This window comes from Aythya fuligula, chromosome 2 (genome assembly GCF_009819795.1).
Source record: "Aythya fuligula isolate bAytFul2 chromosome 2, bAytFul2.pri, whole genome shotgun sequence".
Taxonomy (NCBI): domain Eukaryota; kingdom Metazoa; phylum Chordata; class Aves; order Anseriformes; family Anatidae; genus Aythya; species Aythya fuligula.
This window is the reverse complement of record NC_045560.1, coordinates 106,763,053-106,782,147: the sequence shown is the minus strand read 5'-3', so window position 1 is coordinate 106,782,147 and position 19,095 is coordinate 106,763,053. Positions and strand designations below refer to the sequence as shown.

At 37.4% G+C, this 19,095-nt stretch overlaps 1 protein-coding gene across 10 annotated transcripts in view; it reads left to right on the top strand.

Annotated features, from left to right (window-relative positions):
* PTPRM (protein tyrosine phosphatase receptor type M) overlaps nucleotides 1-19,095 on the top strand; it is a 465,329-nt gene that overhangs the window by 295,993 nt on the left and 150,241 nt on the right. For 5 of the 10 annotated variants that reach the window (XM_032181295.1, XM_032181297.1, XM_032181292.1 and 2 more), the window contains 2 exons: nucleotides 11,138-11,270; nucleotides 18,453-18,482. In XM_032181295.1, the coding sequence (XP_032037186.1) occupies nucleotides 11,138-11,270; nucleotides 18,453-18,482 (163 nt within the window). The remainder of the gene's footprint in view (nucleotides 1-11,137; nucleotides 11,271-18,452; nucleotides 18,483-19,095) is intronic. The other 5 variants (XM_032181299.1, XM_032181298.1, XM_032181296.1 and 2 more) reach the window with 1 other exon arrangement.

The following is a 19,095-nucleotide window of genomic DNA, read 5'->3' as shown; positions in this document are numbered from 1 at the left end:
ATCATTACAGAAAAAAACAAAGGCTCTAATTGAGGATTCAGGTCCTCCTCCCAATCAGCTCTGGTTGCTCCGAACAGGTTGGACTGGGGATGGTGGGATCTTTGCAGCTCTCCTGTGTTAATAGGAGAGCAGAGAAGATAAATTGCAGAGGGCCAGGGCAGCAGCTCTGCTCAGGCCATTGATGCTAATGGTTGGCAAAGGAGGTATGAATTAATCAGCTTCCCTGGTACCGCATGGTCAGAGCCAATGGTGTTACAAAGATGGGATGTGAACAGCTGGAGAGGATTCCTTGACCTAGAAGGAAGTATTAATCACTTGTTATCCTTTAGGAAGGACTAAATAGCCTAAATAGTTACTTTCTGCACTGTAAAGACTGGAGTTTGTCTTTTATTCAGAAGAATTAAAAAGCTGAGTGCCACTGAGTTAATAGTCATTGTAGTACCTGTGTTACATCCCTCAGGTACACAACTAACTGATTAGGAAATGTGAGTGTCCCAATCCACAGCTGAAAGAACACAATGCCACGTGTCCGTATCAAGCATCTCTTTAGTGAAGAGATTGATGCAAAATTTAATTTCAGACACTGAAGACAAGTCAGTTCAATTCATCCTAACTCAAAAAATAATCTATTTGCTCAGCAATGTGTGATCTTCATATGAGAATATCTTTGAGGCTGTCTGAAGTTGGATGGGGTAAAACCCAATCATAGAAGTAACAATATGAATAAACTGACAATGATAAACTCTTAAGAAATGTAAGAAATTTCTGCCATCTCTGCAGTACCAGTCAGTATCGTATCTAATCCAAAATAGTTCAACGTCAGCAATCGGCAGAGAAGAAGGAAATACAAAACAAAACAAAAATATTAGTAATTTAGAACATGCTTGTATGCAGTGTGGTGTGCTATTACATTTCTGTATAAAGAAATGATGCCTCTGATTTTTGCATTCAAAGCAGAACATGTTTTGCATGTACCACAATGAAAAATTAAGGAGAGACAAGGGAAGAGAGAGAAACTCAGAGATATAATTAGTAACTGAAAAAACCTGTGAATTTCAGTGTTTCCCATCTGTAGTTATTGACTGTATTCATAAAATGCTAGGCAATTAGAATTTTAATTTGAAAGAAAATGTGGGACCTGTTTGGGGTAAAATAACCTGTAGTTCTCGGGTACTGCAAATCTGGTGTTGGTATCTCTGGAGAGTTATCAAACATGTAATGCAGTATTACATGGATTATATCCGTGTTAATGTACAGACTAACATTACAGTATATTATGATCAGAGTAGTGTTCAAGGTGGAGAGTAATACTGAAAGCTTTAATCAAAAGACAGAATATACTACGTTGGGCAAAATAACATTTCAGCAATTCACTCACTTTTAAGATTCCTTGAAATAACTGAAATTTCAGTAAATGCCTAAGCTGCATTTGTCTGCTTAGAGTAATATCTCAACACTGCAAGCCATGACTATAGTTACTGTTGGGATTTCAAGTTACTTTTCCAGACTTTATATTGAAAATGTCCTTTTCTGCAGTAATGAGAATTTGACTGCAAGAGCAAATGATTTTAGAGATGTGTGAGAGGCATTCTAATATATTTATGCAGTTTCAAGCCTTTATTTTTCAAAAACTTTGAAATTTAATGTCCTTCTGCTCATCTGATTTTCTGTTATTGCTGACCACTGGGAAGTTTTTGTATAAATAGAAAACACCTGTACAAATTAAAGCTGAGTCATAGTTTTGCAGAAAAATGGATGGGAGTTGCTGTCTCACGTGGTTTTAAGGTGAGATCAGGAGAAATACAGTAGTTTTAGGTTCTGTTTCATCTTTTGAGTTCACATCAGAAACACAAACAGAGGGGAAACAGGAAAAAATGTTAATCGTTATTGGTCAGAACCAAACATTAAACCTTTTTGAAGCAAAACACGTTTTCCAGTGTGCTGCTATTGAATTAGGCAGCTTATGTGTATAACTGTGTTGATAATTAAAAGTGATATGGGAAGGACTGAAGAGAAAAAATGACTATTTAAGGCATTCTTAATCAAATATGACAGTTGGACATTTTTCTGTAACTCCTAAACCCTACAGGAAATACATGAAAAATGAAATGTAAATCAGTGACAAGCATTCATACAAGGCCTAGTCTATTCTTGTCCATGAACTAGGATCTTGTTTTGTCTAACACTGCTTCAGTTTGGACAGCTTTTTATTGGCAATACTGTAAATGCTTTTCAAATCTGAACAGAAATTATACTGTATTGGTACAAAGACAGGTTTAGAACTCCATGGAATTATTTCTCCTTTCTTATTCTGATTCTCCTTTCCCATTCCTCTAACCTATCTTCCTGTCCTCCAGAAAAGTGTTGAATCTGGAATTTTTTTTTTTTTTCTTTTGTCCTGCTTCTTATAAATGTATAGCAAATATATTTTTACATTGCATGTATGTATTTTTGCCACACATGCATCATCACATATATAATTTCATATATCTTTAAGTAGAATGAGCAATGTTATGATTTCCTCCAAGAAAACAGGTAGGTTGTGAATAACAATAAGTAAATTCTGTTACTGAAGGATTTCTGAAGAGCACTTCATTAAAGAGTAAGCAGATAGTAAAGACGTCTAGTTTCTTCTTTACATAGTAGTCAGATAGATCTTTTCAGGTCAGGAGGATTTACCTTTTTTATTATTTTTTTTCCAGTGACAGACAGGGTCTGTCTTTGAAATATGTTGCCGTGACCCCTCCCTTTGTTGACATACAGATAGATCTGTGATGTACACCATTGTGGCTGCTTCTTTGGCCACGGAATATGAGTACTTACAAAAATGTAACCAGATTATTTTCCAAGTGAAATACGGGCAGGGGAGTAGGGCTGGGGAGTGCTCTTTAGGGATATTTTTAAGTTTAAGGTTGCAAAGAACACTTCTAGTTTTTCCTTAGAAAATTACTTTGTTCCAAGAACAAGATACACCATGTCTGTATCTTCTGTATTGATTATTAATTTCTGGGTGTGGTGTTGCTGTTGAGTGTGCCTTAAACAGCTCTTAATGATCTCAGTGCTATTCAGGTGCGAGGAGTTTGAACTTCTTTCTTCCATTTTGAGTGAGAGCTTCCAACAGTTAGGATGACCAGCAGAGAGGAAGTTTTTTATGAATTTTAATTACTTACATTTTCTGTGATTAAGAAAAAAGGGGAAAAAGAGCTAGTAGCGAGTTTTGTTTTGTCTGGTTTCCTGAAGAAAATAAGCTGTTTATAAAGGCTTGCTTACTTGTTTTCTTGCAAGTCCTTTTTTTAAAAACACAGACTCGGGAAAAATCCACCATAAGAAACCTAGGTTAAAATCCCATTAAAAAAAATACTGTGGTGAGACCAAAAGACGTGTATCAAGCTAGGAGCTTTACTTGTTTTAGGCATGTTTTGTAAAGAATGTTATTATTCCTGACAACCAGAAACACAGATGTTTTTTTTTTTAAAAAAAAAAGTCTTTTTGCTCACATGCACCAACATGAATCATCCACCAGTGAGAAATACTGTTCATTCGATAGTCAGTTAAATGAGTCATATTCATCAGTGAAGTAGTTCTTTGCATTTCTTTTCATGCAATTCTTTGTTGCTCATATTTACATTTCTGTAAAGAATATCACAAACAAAATTAATAATTCATAATTATTGTTACATAGTGGAGCCTTATTTTGATAGTCCCTTCTGTGCATAGATCTTTTAACAAGACAGATTTTTCCCGCATTTAAAAAACACCAAATAAACAATACACCAAATCAGCATGGTTGTCTCATGGAAGTACAGAAATCTTTTTAAGGAAAGAAGATCTCTGCACAGCAATATGTATTGTACTGATGATCATAAATTACAGATAAGATACTCTCCTGCTAAATTATGAGTGCTGTTTTCCCTGTTTCTCAGACATTCAGGAAAATAGATATAGTGAGAGCTAACACATCATAGCAAGGAGAACCAGGATACATCAATTTCAACGCTTAAATGGCTTCAGCGTTCAGCAAGACAGAAAGAAACCATAATCCCTGCCCCATGGAAAAAGCAGTTTATATATAAGCATTTCCAAAAGAAGCCAGGAAAATAAAGGGAAAATACTGTAAAAAGAGAAGTGAAGCAGACCTTACTTGAGGCATTTACGAAACTAATATGTTTGAGGCATAGAGTAGAAAGAGAATACTGAAAAAAAATATATGATCAAAACCACCTTCTGTCACAAATTATACCCTGCCCAACAACACCTCATAACTTCCACCATATGGACAAAGAAGCAATACGGTTTCAAAGGAGAAGTAGGGCCACTGATTGGAAAGCTAACAATGACGAAGGGGAGGGAGAACTTCCCCCTTAGCTGGAGTTCTACCAGGAGCAATAAAACAAAGACTTTCGTTAGCAGAATACATGCTGGCTAGCAGATGAGGACTGAATGCCAGTCACTTACAGTATAACTACTCTAGCCAGGGTGGTAATTCATTTCATCTAGAAATGTGTATGTGTTTTGGGTCTTCTCCAAGAGAGTCACAAATGCTGGCATCCGGAATGAACTTGAAGCTCAAATCAAAAGCATGTTATGCTGGCTTATCTTTCCATAGCACTGGTAATGCTGCTGTAGACTTAAAAATCAGGACACAGTTGTCTGCAGTCATGGACGTGGGAGGGTAGAAACGCTGAGGAAATTCTTCTGGAGAACACTGGACATTTCCCACAACTGTACCATGTCAGGTGTATTTTGCAGCCTGTGATAGAGAATAGGAACTAATGTTGATCATTTCACATTTATAAATGTTTATAAGAAGGACCTGTGTCTCTGGAGCACCCTTTTTCATACCAGTAGCACAGACATATTTGTGTACTTTATTGTTTTGTCATATATCATTGTATCCCAGCCCTTTACTCTTGGCGTCTCCTTGTCTGCTTTCTCTGCCTTTATGTTTATGAACCGTTATGTTCCTTCATTTCTTAGAAACCCCTAACCAATATAATCCTAAAAAATGTTATTCTGTCTCTCAGATCATCTTAAAGATCTGTTTCTACTGTTACATTTACTGGAAATGATGAGTGATGCTAGCTAAGTAGCAGAAAGGATCAAAGGGTTTATTTATTACATTTTCTTATGACTATTTGCCTCCCTCTCCCACCTGTAATCGCTACAGCTGCATATTACAGCCTCTGTCAGCTAGATAGTATGTTTTTGGTGGCAAAGATTGCTTAGCTGTGTGCTTGCACTGTTCTTAATACAGTCAGGCTCCCGGTTTGATACAGAGCTTCTAGGCCCTACTATCATCCAAATAATAGAGAGCAATAAGGATATTAACCGTTGCAATCACTCCTGTAATTTTTGTCAACCATGGATAGTGTGGGCAGAGTCTTTAAAGCCAAGTTCTCTGATCTTTTCAGTCTCTCACTTTGTGCAAAGGACCACGGGACACTTGTGATGGTTGTTCCAAGGAAGCATCGCGCTTCTGTGACTACATTCTACCTTGGAGCATTTTGCATGACTTCAGCCACCTAATCACAGTGTATCTGGGTATACACAGGGGTATAATGTTTCATTTCCTGACCCACTCTGTGAAATAATTTAGAAGTAGGTGCTGAGATGTGATAAGAGTTGAATTGCACTGCCTGCATAATAATTTGATTGCATGCCTCAAAAGAATCTGAAGTCCTGTAGGTGTGATCATTTACTTTGGTCTAGAGAGAAGCAGTTGGGCACATAACAGTTTCTGTGTAGTAGAGATCGATAGATACCAAAAAGAATAGGCTGCTTACTAAGAAAACAAGCTAGTCTTCAACTTCAGTGGAAACAGGGACAATCTGGCCCAACTCTATGCTTACTTTAAAGCCTTTTAAAGTTACCCATTACATCAGTCACTGGGAAACCTATAAATGAAATTCGGATGGAAAGGCTCGCAAGAGACTTATCAAGCAACTACCTTCTGAGAGCTTAAAGCTCCAGAAAGGAAATAAAAAGGGCAGCGACTGTGGTCAGCCTTGAGTGGGAGAAATGAAACGAGACCAATCTAGTTAATTAAAGGAAGGGGTTATTTGTTGCTCAAATAGGAGGGTATATGTCTGGATTTTTTAAGAATCACTTTAGACAAAACAATCTGTATCTCGTTTTGGTAGTGACTACTTTTATCTTATTCCTTTGTTTGTAAACATAGCTAGCAGCTCCTAGACTATTGAGCCAGGGTTATTTTAATGGTAATTCTTTTCTATACAATGGCCAGTCAGTTGGTCATCTCTAAATACAGTTTTTGGAAGGAACTAATAAACATTGAAAAACAAGTCCAAACTTTGTTAATATACAAAGAGAGAAAGAGAGGTTTTGTTCAGTTTGGTAGAGCTCTGTTTCTGTTACAGAAAATTTTCATTGATTTTGAAAAATAAAGCTTACATGTAAGTTAAAAGAATTATATTTTGCTTTGCTGTTTCAGTCAGTGAGTAGTTTTAGCTTCCATTCTAATGAATAATGGTTTTGCTCAAAGTTTTCTATCCCTGAACTACCTACAGAGACTATTGTTTGTGAAGTTTTGGATTTGATTAATAACATGGCACTCATGCCTTCCGAGCAAAAAACTAAATAGAAGTTTTCCACTGAAGGAAATGGCAGAGCCATTTCCCCAAAAGCACAAATTATTCCTATAATACTAATACCAGACCTGTGTACCTTAAGTAAGAACTCGAAATTTTTAAAAGAGAAAGATTTATTTTTTTTTACCAAGTGTTTTAGCACATGGTACAGAAGTAGAAATTTCACTGCATGTAGAAATTCACAATTCACTATACAGCAGATACTAAATATTAATAGCTAGAACATAATTCACTTCTCAGTCCAAAGAGGAGGTAGGATGCCAAAATGTGGCTTAGCAGTCACTAAACTTCAGAAAAGGAGAGTTCAATATGAAGAAAAAAGCTAGTAGAATAGGTCTGAATATCAAAAATAAGTGAAATAAAATATTTAGGTGTTTTGTGATACTACTTAAAAATGTAATCATTGCAAGGTACTAAACAAAAGGGGACCCATGAGAGAAAGTCATAAATCAGGCCAGTTGAAGAAATTTTTTTTCCAAGTTAAGGAAAAATTCACGTTTTAAATGCTACTGTAGGGCAGACCACAAAGAATGAGGAATAAATAAGGAAAAAGAAAATTGGAAAGTCTGAGATTAACTAAGGGTAAATATCTAAGGGTACGGAACCAAGCAGTGTTACTGTCTTTCAGTTAATTCACTGCAGGAAGCCTAAGGAAATACTTCACTGGGTTTTGTAGCATCTTGGGGTTTGTCTGTAAGTGTATCTCTGTTTTTCACTTCTGGCAGGAAGCACTCTAGTTTGTTCTCATCAAGTAAGAACTTTCCGAAGTCAGCACCTTAATCCTTTTTAAACTGTCAAGAAACATTTCCTCGTCCTTTCATTTCCTAAGCAGCTCCCTTGAGCTGTCCTGCACTCACTGCTTTTTACTGACCTATTGCCTCTCCAGAGGGGGACCACAGCATATGTGTCACTTTGTCCTGATTCTTCTGACTCTGTTAGCCCAGACAGGCTCAGTGAGGAAACAAGTGAGGTGACTGTGCAAGGTTTAAAGTCAGGCTGCTGTGGACCCGGGTAGAACCAGAAGGTTAAAAGTCAAGCAAACAAAAACCAGTAAGTTGTTAGGTCCAGTGTTGTGAGGAAAATGCAGTGGGCTCAACTCAGCTGTTGGCAACAATATGCATTCTGTCATTAAAAACATACACTCTGCAGGAGATACAGGAGTCCAGTGGTCTTGTAGGTATATATATTAAATGCTGTAGTGTGATCAAGGAATTTAAAAATGGCTTTATCAGACAAATTGGTTGAAACAACAGTAATAAATAGAATAAAATGCCAAGACTATAATATCACGGTACAACAGAGTACAGTTAATGCTAATGCTGTAAAGAAAGATTACATTTCACTAAGCTTTTTTTAGACTGTCAATACAGTAAAGAAAAAACACGACAATTTTTTAAACTTGCAACAGTCATTTTCCAAATCTCTCTTGAAACCTTACAAACAAAACTAAAAGCATGAATTGCCATTGCAGTTTATCAAGTGGCAAAAGGAATTTCAGAACTCCTAGCTGCTTGGATCCCCTTACACAGTTTGCCTTTCTCTCCATAGTGCCAATGCAATTGCTTGTGTGGATACAAGTTTAAAGCCAATTAAGTAATTCTGAGGTGAGAGACAAGGTTTTACTTTGGATCAAAAACTACCTATCAGACAGGAACCAAATAAAAGTAAATTGCCAGCTTTTATCATAGCTAATGTACTTAAGGGTTTAACATCACATGGTCTACAATATGTCTATTAAATACCAGGAGGAGTCAGTGTTGAGGCAGCAGCTCTTGAGTATAATGTTAGGTGATGTGGTTTAGTTGAATTTCATCAGGGCAAAACCAAACCAAATAATGAGGCAGTACCAATCTGGTTCTTTCACCCAAGTGGATTGTGGAACCCACTGGCCCTAAGAAAGGAGCAACATTATTTTAGGGAATGATTGAGATGCTGAATGAGACCAGATGAGAATTCAGTTAATGCCAATATTTAATTTTCTTGTAATATTTAATGATAGGAGTTTTTAAAAGGTGGGTCGTACGTCATACTTTCAGTTTAAGACGATCTCTTGTATGAGTCAGGCTAAGTCCATCAGGGTGGGAAACTGTTCAATTTTTTCCTCAGGGTGGCATTATGTGCACTTTTCTTAGATAATTTATGATGATCCCTCAACTGGGTAATCACTATATAATGCAATATGGGAATTCCAGACTCCTGATGTTAGGCTTATATTTCTGTTTGTGTAGGTTTTGTTTTGAGAGATTGCAGTAGGGGTGGATTCCCTAGCTTGTAATGCATTAACCAGAGGGTAATGGCATTTCATGAAAGTTGTGCTCCGTGATATTCAGAAAACGTATGTGTTCTGAATATGACTTTGATACTGTCTCCTCTTTGTGACTCTAGCAAATTCTGATGAAGTGAGGACCTTGTGCTGTCAAAGAGAGACAGGACATTGAGATAAAATGCAGAGGATACTTGAGAGAGAGTTGTAGGTTAAAATGGAGCAAGGCTGCCTTTTTAATGTTGAGCATGCCAAAACTCACACTGAAAGCCATAATGGAAGGAAGGAAACCATAAAGATTTTAAGAAGGTATTAACAGTTAAGTATTCCAGTAGGGTGAGGTAGCCTGAAGGAGGTAATGATGAAGAGATGGTTGGAAGGAACCAGTCCTAGAAGTTATATCTGAAAAGATACTGCTTCTTGTTGTCTTTGCATTCTTCTTTGCTTGGGTCTTCAATTTAAAAGAGGACTGCAAAGTCCATCTAATTTCTTACTGTTTGCATCATACTGTTTGATTCACTGCTTCCTGTTTGCCAAGTCCAATTCGACAGCTGCCTTTTGCACGAAGATGCATTAGATGTCTTCTAAATATCTGACCCACTTCTGAATGCTGTGCAATTACAGCAATACAGTTTAACAAAATTGTTTATGGACGACACAAGGAAAATAAAAATAGAACTGTTTATAACAGAATTGCATACATATGCACTGAAGAAGATATAGACCCAGGTTCTTTTACTCCATTACTCATATGAAGTAAGAATTGTACTAATGCAGCACTGCAGTGCATTGCTATGGAAGTAATGCTCTGGTGGCACTGGGCACCAAGGCAGATAGCAGATCACCTGCTCCGGTGATCACACCAAGTGCCATGGCCAGAGTTTTCCAAAGAACCTGGAATATGCAGTTAGCTCTAAATATATTTTAAGTAAGGGTTTGCATATTTCCTGGCACCAATGCAAACTGCCAGATTTTCCTGTCATTGCTAGTGGTAAGGAGTTTTGAAGATGTAGGCTGAAAGAGTAGCTGGGGGCAGTCAGAATCTTAGAATATCCTGCTTGTGACTGAGAAGAAACATCAGAAAATTTTTCATTGTACTTTTCAGAAAATGCATCTGCATGTAGATTGATCACCAATTTGCATTCTTCCCCTCAAAAAATAAGAAATGAAGAAGCAAGTAAAATACACTTGGTGCTTTCCAAACCTCTGTGGAACCCAGACAGTGAGATAAGAATGTGGTCTTAAAATAATAGACTTGAGCTAGTCTTTACTCCTCTTTCCCTTTTCCCAAAAAAGCTATAGCGGGAGAGTGATACATAAATCCCTGTGTCCATTTTATGGCATGGTGCCTCAAATGATGAATACTGTCACATTTTGATTAAAAAAAAATGGAAGTCCATAAAAAAATAAATTCAGTTTAGTGAATTGAATGTTGCTTCCTTAACATTTTTCATCCTGAACTCATTTAGTAGAGGGAATGGATATTTCATCAGACATGGATTTGACGTTCCATCACATTATACAGTAAACAGTACAAACGATGTTATTTTTTTTAAATGGAGGAGCTGGAAGAGCTAAGACAGTAGCTGCTGTAAGGCACTGGTTATCTCATTTAAACAGATATTAAATGTGGGTGCCAGTGGTGTGATCATCAGCTGCTTCCCACTTTGTGAATAAATTGCTTAGAAGGAGTCTTTTTGCCTACCAGATGTGACCTAGATTTAGATTTCCAAAGGCAAAAAAAAAAAAGTCTATTGTGTAAAAAACAATTGCGGGTAAAATGCATGGTAAATGAGCTTATCTCACTTTTCCAGGTGTTTAAGCTAATATGTTATGGAATTACAGCTTCATTTATGAAAAATAATTGAGGAAAGTGTTCCAGCAAATCAAATTTGGTTAAAGGCTTAGGATAGTTATTGTGTTGTGTGTAAGTTTCTAAATGACAGAAAGAAAAGGGAGGCAGAAGAGATAATAAAAATACAGAAATTTGTGGATCTGTGAAGAGGCTCTTCTAAACAGGTCAGGCCTGGCTGTGGTATCCCACCTGTGTTGTGGTCTAGGAAAATGTCATGAAATAATATGAAGAATTATATTCCTGTCAGTGCATATGAAAACAAGATTTTTTTTCTGGAAAGATCACGCATACATTGGTATCTGTTGGCCCTGGGTAAGATTAATGACATTGGTAGGTTAAATGTATGAGAACTGAAAGAATAACATCCTTATTCTTTTTCTCTCTCCTCCTTCACTGTTACCAATTCCACAGGGGCTGCCACTCGAAAACCAGACCCAGAGCCTGAGAAGCAGACCGACCACACTGTTAAAATTGCTGGAGTCATTGCAGGCATCTTGCTGTTCGTCATTATATTTCTGGGGGTTGTGCTGGTAATGAAGAAAAGGTGAGCAATGAGTAGATGTTTTCTATGTACATGTTCGTATCACAGCATCTCCTACACCGGTTCTCAGTTTGATGTTGGCAAAAGTACCCAGCCACCTTAGTGCCCTTTGTCACAGTTCAGGAAGTACTGCTTCCTCCCACCCCTCCAAGCTTTGTTGAGATTTTATAAAACCACCATATCTGTTTCATCCCATGGCATTCTCTATGAATTAATGTTTGTGGCTTTGTTGTAAAAGAAAAATAACTCAAGGTTAATGATTCTCTCACTTTGTGCATTAGTACTGCATGATGGACTCGAATAATAGAAGAGCATCTCTATCCCAAAAGGGTGTGTCTCCACTCTATCCAACAGATCAGCTGAAAGTCAGATAGAGTTTCTTTCTTGACTGTAAAAGAAAGCCTTAGTCAGGAGCTAGAGCTAAGGTAATTTGTGCTAAGAATAGGGTCTGTGTTGTTCTGCATAAACTTCATTCCCTGAAAACAAATGAAAATGTTATGATGGTGCTGAATGTTTCCAAATGCTGGTTCAACGCACACACACGTTGAGATTGTTTTGCTTTGAAAATCATTTGAAAACTGCTACAGCATTAGAAATGTAAGGCTTTTAAACCTGGTTGCCTTTTGCAACATTGTAAAAGGAAAAAAAAAAAAAAAAGGATAAAAAAAGGATAAAATATCTTGTTGCTAGGGAGGAGGTACAGGTAAGAAAAAACAATCTTTGTGATGATAGAAGCTAAGTCAAGATTGGGGGAAATTTATTAATTTTAGGTTTTATCTGGAGGTACCTGAGATCTGTAGCTGCAGAGGTGGGACTGAGGATGTGTGTGAGCTGTGCAGAGGGCCTGAGTCACTAATTCTCCCTCCATATCTGTCAGTCATCTTACTGTCCCATATCCCCTCTCCTCCTTGCTATTCGCCCTGTATTATACCCTTCTCTTCCTTTGTGAGCAGTCTTGGCCTGGTTCTGCTCATCCCAGCACTCGGTGATTTAATTGTATGTTAACTAGTTTGGCAGGTCTGAGATAGACCAAACCCCTTAGCTGCCTGAAATTCTTCCAGAATTTGAACGCAGGAGGTGCACAGTGAAGGAGGCAGCTGCCTGGCAGTGCCTCAGGGCAAGCAACAGAAGTAGCTGCTTTTCACTTCCCTTGAAGACTGAAGCAGGGCCACGAGGTTAGAAGGGTGCTACGCAGAAAAGGTGATCTGTGGTCAGGGCAGAAGGCGAGGTCACAACAAGAGGTAGGAAAAGCAGTCAGAAGTTGCCATATGGAAGAGACTGAGACTTAAGCCCCAGGGTAAGCCTGGCTCGGGCAATGAAATAGAGCCAGTAACCAAATCTCAATAAAGTACGGTGTAACAGAGTTAAAAGCGGTTCTTATTTTTCCATACTTTTTTTTTTCTTCCCACTTCTGATTTCTTGCATCATTCATTTTAACAGTTGAACTCCCAAAGTCCTCCCTGGGGCCAGAGACAGCACTTGGCATGCAGTGAGGGAGGCTTCTCACATTGTCTGGTCAGTCCGTCTTCACAAAATTCCTGACCAGCATTCATCACTCTCTCTCTTCCCCTTCTGAGCCTCTCCTTAAGCATCGGCACCAAAGGTATTCACCCACAAGACACAAGTTCCTTTTAATCTTGAAAGGAGAGCGTTGCAAAATGATCCAAACAGTTTCATTCTGAATAGGATGTCAGGCTCTCTGGCTGAATGGATGCTACACTGGCTCTTGCTTTATTCACTAGGGAAAAGCTCTTTGATAATCAAATTGTTAGAGGCAGGAATGCTCAAATTCTGAGTGTTTGGATGTTAATGCAGACGGATACTTGATTTCTTCTGTCTACCACAGTGCAATAATTATTATTCATAGTAGTTCTGTTGTTAGGAAAAAAAAAGTTCATTATGTGAAGTTCTTTGGGGTTTGGAATAAATCTGCATGTGACAGAGATGAAACTATTGAAAGTCCAAATCTAAGAGCTCTGTTACCAAATATGCACAATTTCATTGTGCACTGCAGAAAGAATGATACCAATAACTTAAATATGTCCCACAATCATGCTGCAGCCTTGAACAAAAACTGTAAAATGAGTTGAGGTGAATATTAAGAAGTAAGAATGGTTCATCTGTGTAACAGGATGTGACTAGGCTTTAATGAGAGTATCAGGAGATAGGAATATTGTGTTCCAGGCCTCTAAAGCAGATGCTGTAGCATAGAAGGTCTTGAATGCAATTACACTCACGACTTAAGCAAAAGATGAACCGATTATTCAATAGATTGTTATTGGTGCATTAATTCACTATGCTGCTGAGAGCCCCTATGGTTTCACCTTGGTTCAGTTACTGTGTATGCATTATGCATTTGAAGAAAATGTGTAAATCATCCTGCAAGCTTAGTGTAACTGTAGTGTTTTCGCAGTTTTATGATGCTTTAGGTGCTACTTTGTGAAACAATCTTATCAAGGTAGCATATCATTTGACTACTGCACTTCATCATTTTATTTCATTTACTTTATAAGGAATTTTACTGGAGTGAAGAACTGATCAAAAAGTAAAATAGCACCTTGTAACTCAGTGTAACTTTTCCCTAAGAACCACTTTCCTCACTATGTTGTTACATACAGACTCTTTGGGCTACAATGCTAGGTTTTACCATGTTGAATCTATGTGCTCTGAAACTTGCCATGGTTGCAGATGACTACAGTAATTTCACATTTGACTTACCCAAGGCATATCCCAAGGCGTATTCTGTTTGTTACTTCATTCTTTCACTGCACTGAGTCTTTGTAGACTTGATCTCTAGATCTCACCAGTAGATTAAATTTGCTCTGTCTCTGGGGCTCCAAGTGCTTAATAAACTTAATTGCAAAACATTCTTTCCATTGTCAAGAGATTTGGAAAGCAGTGTCCTTGTAATTGATGACCATGTCTTTATCCAATGTACTCCTTCAACAGCTACCTAAATTGAGCTGGCAACCATTCCTTGCTTGGTCAGTGCCAGGCACCACAGGTTTTCATGGATCAACCTCTTGGGCATTAATTCAATAGTGAAAAGACCAGACCAACACTTGAAGTAGTTTTCAGTGCCACATATATATGCTTTAGATATAGTCACTGTCAAAGCTGTAGGTACAGAAGCTCTACAAACAGCACTAGTCATTAGGCACCATTATTAATTTCACTATATAATGGTCTTCTGGGGTAGTTATATTGTAAATGGGGACACAGAGAGTTTAGGGAGCCTATCTGCTCAGAGTACAGTGTAGAGTCAGTGGCAAGGGTAGAAATAGCACGGTCACTAACACATTTCCTGTGTGGACAATCACACTTTTGACTAAAGTAAACCAGATTTGTGTGCCTGTCACTTGGGTCAGGTTAAGAATGTTAGTGCTTTACTGTTTTTCTTCCTGCTTAGTTGTTCAGTGCTCTTATTCTGTTTTGTTCTATCTTTCCTTTATTCATTCAACCACATTCCTGCATAAAGATCTCATGTAATGTAAACTAACAACCTGCAAGCTATTCCTGATACCCTTATGGTCATATGAATGAGATTATTCTTCTCTGTGAAGTCAGAGTAAAGCCAGGAGGCTTTGCTCTCCTCAGCTGTGCTCTGAATCTCTCATGTAAGAGTTAACACAAAGTCAGTGGAAACCAATACACATGTTTCCAGAATGTTACTTCACAACAACAGGGATTTTGTATCTGATCCTGAATATAAAATCTCAGGCAAGGCCCTTGATCTCTATCAGTCTTTGATATACCTGCATGGGACTTTATAAAAAAATAAAAAATAAAAAATGCAGCAAGTTCACCTTTTGGTCAACAAAAAGTAGAGCAGTGAAAATGAGAGAACTGTTCCTACAGCCTTTGGAAAACTAATAGCAATTAAATCAGGAGTTCAAACAATCAAGAGTCTTAGGTTTTTATTCTATTCTCTTTTTTATAGTTTTTCTTTTATATTCAATTTCAGCTAAGGTTAAAAGAAAAATATTCAGAAGTTGAAAAAATAGATGGATTGGTCCGATGTTTGCTTAAAAGAATATGTCTTTGGGGTAGCAGGTTCTTTCTGGGCTACCTGCTTGCTGCTGCAGTGGGAGTGCAGTAAGCAAGTGATTATTAAAATTTGATTACATTGGTTTCTGCTTCAGCTGTAGAATGAAGTTGGTCAGATCATTGCATTTCTCCATATTTTTTGTGTGTGTGTGTGCCTATCTTTAGTTTTTGCTTTCAGCTCTCTCTATGCCTGAACCTTCCAGTAGTTTCTAATGTATGTAATTGTGGCATCTGTTTAATGCAGAGCCCCTGGTTCTTGGCAGTGGATAAGGAATGCTTTTGTACTCAGTGGAGCTGGGCTGGGAATGCATTGGTCTAATTCCCTGGTAGTAAATCAGGCTGTTCAGTTATACACCTTTGCCAACAATTTCAAGTAGTTAGGATGGAAATTGGAGATAATAGGACTGGAGGAAAATTCCAGTTTTCTCCCAGTGCCCTCCTGCTTTCCCCTCTAGGCCAGCTACAAAAGAGAGACAATGAAAGAAATCACTGTGGTAATTTCACAGTTCCAGAAGTTTTCCCATGTAGTGGGACAATCCTCCTGTGGCCAGCTGCATTGCTTTTGATAACATTTTGTAGAGGGGCCTTATTCTACAAGAAATATTTATGAAATTTATTTGTGTCTTTGGTCCCAAAGGATATAAAAGTGCTTTATATTTTCACTATATACAGAAACAGTTTATTGACATAAAATAACCTCTCTAATGGAAAGTGACTGAAAAGCTATGCATGGTTCCTTGTACAGAAGAAAATTTGGCCATGGTTAGCCAAATTATTTGGGTCATACTCTTCTACAGAAAGAGACTTTTCTACACTTTTCATACATATATATATATATATATATATATAGAAGGTCTGTAGACTTGATGTAGGAAATAAAATGGAACTTGTCCTTATTTCTTTTTAGTGCTACATTTGTTCAGTTAGGAATGGTGTTTTTTTCACGTGGCCTGAGAACTTGCGAGTCTAAAACTTCCTTACATGTAGCTTTCAAACATAAATTCTTTTAGCTGTTTAGTTGGGCTTTCTGTTGTTTTTGTTGTTTTCAGTGTCTGGTATTCTTGAGACTCAAAATCCATGACTTTCAATGACTTTCATATAGAAAATCTCACAACTGTAGCGTTCTAAAAATAACTGGAGCTTGAGACTTTTAATTTTCTTCATCTTACACAAATTGTTAATGGGACATTTTCACGCAAATTAAAGCTCCTGGATTTTTAGTAGTTTTCTCACACAGAATTCATCTCTGTAATGTATTTGGCAGAATTCTGCATTTAAGTACCAGCAGTGCTTCTCTGATTAATTGTATTTATTGTTGTTTCTCAAATTATTATACGTCTTTTAGAAGTATGAGAACATTTGTACTAATTACATTAAATCTCCGCAATGGCAACATATGGCAAGAAATAGGGTTGGCAGTGTCATGAGATTCTAAATGAGCGAGAGAATGAGTAATTCTGAAAAGAAGGGCAGGGGGGATATAATTATGTCTGAACAAGATATGAAAACAACCCTTTGCTAATAGAGCAGATAGGTTGAACTGCTTTGGTAGGAGCTGATTCTGTACTCCTTACTGAAGGCAAGGGAATATGTGCTGGTGGAAGAAGTGTACAACTGTTTCTGCAGCTTTCCCCTTACTCTGTTGTTAGACATCTTTCAAAACTCAGTTCTAACAGGTGTATGTTCTTGCAGATTGCCACATGATTAAATATTCAATATCTAGCCTCTCGTGTTTGAACAATACTGTTTCATCAGAAAAATGGGGATGAAAACTGGGAAACATCTCTAACGGCATCTTCACACACAGAAGATGAGAGAGAAAGTTTGATGAAAGCCTAGTTTTCAAAGGGTTGCCTGAAGCATGTAGCTAGAGGCAAGTTAACATTAGTTATAGTCCTTTGCAAGGCCTGTTTACATGTTTCCTCTGTAGTCAAAGGGCTGTATGTATATGCTTAAAAATTACAAATGCCTACATGGTTCCTTTCAGTCTTTTATCTTACCAACATGTGAATGCTACTTGACATTATGCGCTGAAATGTTTTAAGATCTCAGGCCTCTTTTTAATTACAGTCAATATATGGAATTCATTTAGGTTGGAACTTAGCCCTTTTGGAGAGTTGCATTCCTACTTGCAGGAGACTCAAAACAGAGGGAGAGATGTAAAGCAGAAACACATAGCTGGAGCGCTGATACTCTGTGTGCTCCTGCAGTCTGCGTCTGGGTGGAGGGTCTGGCTGTGTAAGAGGTGATGCAGGAAAGCCAGGCTGGGTCCAAATTTTCTCAGGATGGTGGTCTCTAGCTTCTTCTTTGTGACATTCACATAGGCAGAAATAACAGGGATACACGATCAGTTCTTATTTTTTAACTCTGCCGCATAAGGAAATACCACCAGAATCATTTTAACCATTAAGGAAAGCCGTTCTGCTTGTGTTGTAACATGGGAAGTTTTCACTCAATGTGAAGCAATTGAAAGGCAGTTGTAATAACAATTACGGATAAAGCTGTAGATGGGGAGCACCAGGAAATAATTTTTTCTTCAGAATTTAAATAGTTATTTAAAAAGCTGAAATTTATTTCCTTGTTGTCATTGATTTTTCCCGTGGAAACAAGTTCTAGTGTCAATGTCAACTGATTTCTTTAAGTAAAGGGATATCAAAAAATTCTATAGTATTATGACAGGAAAAGAAGCTAAATAACATACACTCTGTAATTCTTTATGGTTAAATTTCTAACATATAGAAATAAATTCCTCGTATTTATTCCTAATCCAGTTAAAATATAAACTGAGCATGTTTTATCTCTTCACTTGGGAGTGCTTGTATATGTATTATATGCAGACATAAATATACATAAAATATCTAACATTACTTAAATAGTGGATGAGCTTTAAAGTGATTTGATTCAACAGTTGGAGACGCATTATGTATTGTATTTAAAGTTTTATAGAGATGGATATGTCATCTGTCTGTTCCAGACATGTTGCATGATATGCCCAGATATGCATTCTTGCTACCTTCCATTTGTGTCATCAGTTCTGGTCTCAGTTTCATCTTGATTTTTCATACATTAATATTTGGCTTTTCTTTCCTTCCATTTCATCTTTTCCACCACTGCCTAATCCTTCCACCATCATGGCAGAAGAAGCTATCACTCCTACACTTATTACCTGTAAGTAACTTCTTTGACATCAGAGACATGCTTTCTGCCATGTTGTTCCATGCACAGTTAGTGAATGCTAATATTGCAAGTTCCTTTATGAAAACCAAACCTTTAAAAATTTTACCAAGATAAAAAGCTAAAAACAGCATGGTCGATAATGTAACGAAATACTTGGTTTTACAGAAGTTTCTATGCCTCATACGGTGCATTAGAGTCCTTTGAATATAGTTACATAATGAATTTTCTTAATTAAAAAGTAGTAGGTATAAATATCACTACTGCGTCTATGAGAAATCTTCATGCCTAAGTAAAAATTTTTAGAATTTATGTAGTGGTTTCTTTCTTATTTGGCCTGATGAAAATATACCATTGGTTAGAGATGTACAAGCATTTCCATTTATTGCTATGCACTTAATACTACTTTTTCATGAATAATGATCATGCATAAACATCTTGCATTGCCATTACTGGGGCGGATTTAAAAGGAAAGAGAGCTAAAAAATGAGGGCAAGATGAATAATAACTTACAGTAAGTAAACCATCATTTTGATACAGTCCTGAGTAATACCATTGTATGATTCTTTATTTACCCAAAGTTCTTGCTTCATTCTCGGCTGTCAGC